The 4634-nt window shown below is 27.4% G+C and overlaps 1 protein-coding gene across 4 annotated transcripts in view; it reads right to left on the bottom strand.

Moving 5' to 3' along the window:
- Positions 1-1728: 1728 nt before the first annotated feature.
- Positions 1729-4634, bottom strand: part of LOC108685268 (aminopeptidase N) — a 23692-nt gene continuing 20786 nt past the window's right edge. For all 4 annotated transcript variants that reach the window (XM_018189980.1, XM_018189978.1, XM_018189977.1 and 1 more), the window contains exon 15: positions 1729-2962. In XM_018189980.1, coding sequence (XP_018045469.1) covers positions 2473-2962 — 490 coding nt within the window. In that variant the 3' untranslated portion in view covers positions 1729-2472. The remainder of the gene's footprint in view (positions 2963-4634) is intronic.

Consider the following 4634-nt stretch of genomic DNA (forward strand, 5'->3'; position numbering starts at 1 on the left):
ACTTTGTCAATTAAAACCTTGAAAAAAATGGTTTGAAGAAATTTATAACGAGGAAAAGGAAGGAGATATTAAACTACTAATTAAATTGATGAATAATATCAAAGAAAATGAAACTTTGATTGATTTGCCTACTATATATTTCCCCTATAATATATTTCCCCAAATAAGATGGTAAGTTGAAATCGAAAATTAAAAATTGGACAGATATAAAAACTCGAAGTTGGAATCCAAGAATAATAAAAGGTCTACAAGTGATACAAATTTGTTAGATCAACTTACTTTGAGTTTTAACTCTTTGAGTTTTAATTCGATTATAATGCATTTTCTCGTATAATTAAATAAAATATTATAATCTCGTTCCACATTAAATTAATACAACTGCATTAATTTCGACCATTTTATCGATTTTTAAGTCACCGACTGCAATGCGGAATCAAAATAATTCTGGTATCAATGCTAAAAAACACAAAATGGAATCTTTTAATTTCTTTAAATAAATGTTTCTTTTTTTGAGTGATTAAAATTACAGCCATTAATTACTCTACATTTTATTAGAATACATGAAATTCTTTGTTTCAACGTATATATAAAATAATAGTTAATTGAGTCAACTTGCAGATATGATTTTTTATATTATATTGTGTCATTCAATTCTCTCTGTGATTTTTTATTAATTGTCACGAAAATATGAAAGTGTATTTTTAAATTACGTTTTGGATATAACCTTATTTTACTAAATAATTTTTTAAAATTATTTTAAATAATTATTCTTTAGATCGGATTTAATAATTTTATTTATAACACAAGCTGACAAGCTGAAACTCAAAATTGGATGTGTAATTAATATAGTTAATTAATAAATCGAATAAAACTGTAAGTATAATTTCTATTTGCGTAATTATGATTAACCTTTATGATTAATCTTAATACGGGCCTTAGGCCCAATTGCATCAACGTTACTTTGACTTTAAGCGAAACTTAAAACTCTCTCAGTCTCGTTTTAAAGTGAAAAAGAGACAGAGAGAATTTTAAGCTCACTTAAAATCAAAGTAATGTTGATGCAATCGGGCCTTAATCATATTTAATTAAATGAAGAACCATGCAAAATATAAATTAATATATTAATTAAGATACAAAAATTGGTTCTTTGGAATAAAAATTCAATATAAAATAATAAAGGCTAAGCTGGTTATTCGTGCTTATAATATTATTTAATATGCAAAATAAAAATTATTTAAGTATAAATATGTTTGATCCTTTATATTGGGTCATTCTCAGTTCTTATAACAATTTATAACATACAAAAAATAAAAATAAAAATAATCATCGAAAATCTATATTATATGTTATTGTTTATATAAAATCTTTTGTTATATAATAAATAAATGTGGTTTTGACGATTATTTTTATTTTTTATTTTTGTACGTTATAAATTGTACACTGAGGATGACCCAGTGTAAAGGGTTGAAACATATGTTTATACTTAATAATTTTTATTTTATACATTAAATAATATTATAAGCACGAATAACCAGCTTGACTCACTAGCCTTTTATTATTTATAATAAATTAATATATTAACATCAATAAATCAGTAAAATATAAATTTAATCATTCTAATATGAATTTAGTGCGAATAAGTTTCTCCTTTGTATAATCATATAAAATATAAATCTTGTGACTTTTTATACGTATTTTTGTCCCAAATTATGGAAATGCGATTGTGTGATATTAATAATATTTATATGTATATATTGTATTCATTGTTATAGATTTATATAAATTTATGACTACAAAGTATTTTTTTTCCTAACATATATTAAATACACATAATTGCTGATTAAATAAATAAAATGTATATTATACGTTAATGTATAATATACATTAATATTGTACGTTAACAAAGCCCTAATATATAATATTAATTTTATTCATTGAGAGAGATAAACTTCACATTATGTGTATATAAATCTTAACTTAAATTATGTCTTAATTATGAGCGATTTTTATATATTTTTTTTCCTGAGAAACATTTCATTTGTCTGGAGAATAAATGTGTCACGAGAGTGATTTTTATTTGTTTTACAAAAAATAGACATTTAAATATATAATACATTTTTTCGAAATCGGCTTTTTTTAAGTTGCATCTACAGAAGGATAGAGAGGGGATGGAAAAATTGTTACATTCGTCGCATTTTAATCACGCTGTCACGTCTTACGTCTTCCAATCATTCGAGTTTTTCTTGCAGCATGTTTGATTTAAGATTTATTGCTATAACACATTAAAAATTTTAATAAAAATTATATATAAGGGAGCGAAGTTACTATACGACGCTATCTCTCTACTTATGTTTGTCAAGCAAGAAAACATTCCACTATAATTATGATTGAGAAAAGAAATCTGATACTTCGAAGCAATTGAGAAGATATAGATTATATTCTATCGGGAACGCCGGACTCGAGTCCGTTTATTCATCCGTGAAATCGGATTTCCGTGTCTAGCTGTTTGATCGTTGTCGGTATATTCGTTGTGGAAAGAATAGAAGATGGGGATGTCGAAGGCGCGATCGCTTCTAGGTCTTCTTTAGATAGATTTTTCATGAGCCAATTATCGATCACAGGCACGTTCTCCTCGTTCCATTTAGTTTCCTGATTAATGATCTTAAGTGCTTTCTTGATGATGGCATCCGCTGACTCAAATTCGTCCTGATGATCCATGTATAGCTTGCTCACCTTATCATAACCCTCCTGCGTGTTGAACGACGACGTGGCAAAATTGACGATGCCATCCCAGAGGAAGGTCTTGTTCTCGAATTGCTCTTTTACGGTATACCAGTGATCGAGCAAGAAGTTGAACAGAGTTTTATAACCGGTCGCACTGCCGGTTAGCATACTGAAAATCAAGTGGATGTCCGAATCCGTGAAATTCTCGTTCCGATCCAGCACGGCTACTTGCAGCAATCTGATGCGGAGAATGCAAAAACAATGTGATAATATATATTTATTTATCATTGATATTTATTCATTATTTTCTCGAGACAAAGAAAAACCTAAGTAGAGAGCAAAATCATAATTAACTCATAATAATATCATAAGATGTCATTATGATTCACATTTGATACTTAAAAATGAACTTACAAATGACAAATATCCTTATGATATTATTATAACTTTTATGTTTTAATATGGTTCTTGGGTAATCGTTATTTATATCTTATTATTGTTCTTTTCTATTAATGTAGATTAATTTTAATCTTTGTTTAATTTACTCTTTATCTTTTTCTAATTCATAGAATTTCTAATTCATAGCAACAAAATAAAAAATAAATTAAACTGATTAAAGTTAATCTATATTGGTATAAAAGGACATATACAGGGTCTCAGAAATGGGATAGGAGTCGCATTAAGGATCAAGAGAAACAAAAAAGTCTTATATATTTTGAGATATTCGCTGTAGTTTTTGAATTAAATAATAAAACGTCTAAGCCAATGCGCGGTGACGCCATGCCGCGCGAATTCATAGCATGGCCCATCACACCTTATTCGAAAACAGCGGCGCGCAGCAAAAAGGAAGACACTTCGCTATCTACATTATCCAAGAATATTATTTTATTAAGTTGAAAGATCGTTAGATTTAAAATAATTTATATTCTACGACAAGTTTCGAAAATTCGGTTTCACACATGGACTCAATAAACGAATAAGTTCGAAAATGCGAGTCTAATAACGTCAATATATGCGTTTCTTATCAAAATTTAACAATTAATCAATATATGTATTAACATATGGTAAGATAACAGAATAATTGAAAAAGACTAAGTAAAAATCGAAACGTTTTAGATTTAAGGCTCCTGAGTACTCATTCCAGCCATAAATCGTGATATCATAAGGGAGAGATATGTCGTCAGCGACGTTCATTTTTCTTGCCATTTGTAAATAAATTTAAGAGAATTTGGATGAAATGAAATGATGAGATCACTTTAAAATACTCGTAAAAATGGAAAATTATCCTTATCTCTCTTGACAATCAATAAATAGTAAAAAGTACATAAAGTGCATTTACTAGTTTTTATTTAATGCGCATGCGTAACCTATTTTCATTTCACCAAGTCTTTTTCGACTCTTTACTATCAGGAGAGATAAGGAGAGTCTTCGTCCATTTTTACAAGTATTTTAAAGTAATCTTATCATTTCATTTCATCCAAATTTTCTTTATTTACTTACAAATGCAAGAAAATAACGTATCATTTCTTGCTATTGACATCATGATGCTATATAGCTGAAGTGACTACTCAGGAACTTTAATTAGATTTAATGATGTAGTAGAATTATATTAATATAAACATATATATTGCTCATTACATAGCCTTATTATTCAATTGTAGTTGAACTAATCATACGAACTTTTTGAAAATTCATATTAAAATAATTTGTAGACAAAAGAGAACTGAGAACTATCGATTGCTGGTTGTTCGTTTAATTCAAATGTAAATAAATTATTTATTATTAAATCATATAAATTATGATATGTTTTTATTTAAAGAAACAAACATTTCGATCCGTACAGCACAGAAACATTGCAGTAACAAAAATATGAAATATATTACTGCAATATTTTAGCAACATTGCAGCAA

Source organism: Atta colombica, unplaced genomic scaffold (genome assembly GCF_001594045.1).
Source record: "Atta colombica isolate Treedump-2 unplaced genomic scaffold, Acol1.0 scaffold15, whole genome shotgun sequence".
NCBI lineage: Eukaryota > Metazoa > Arthropoda > Insecta > Hymenoptera > Formicidae > Atta > Atta colombica.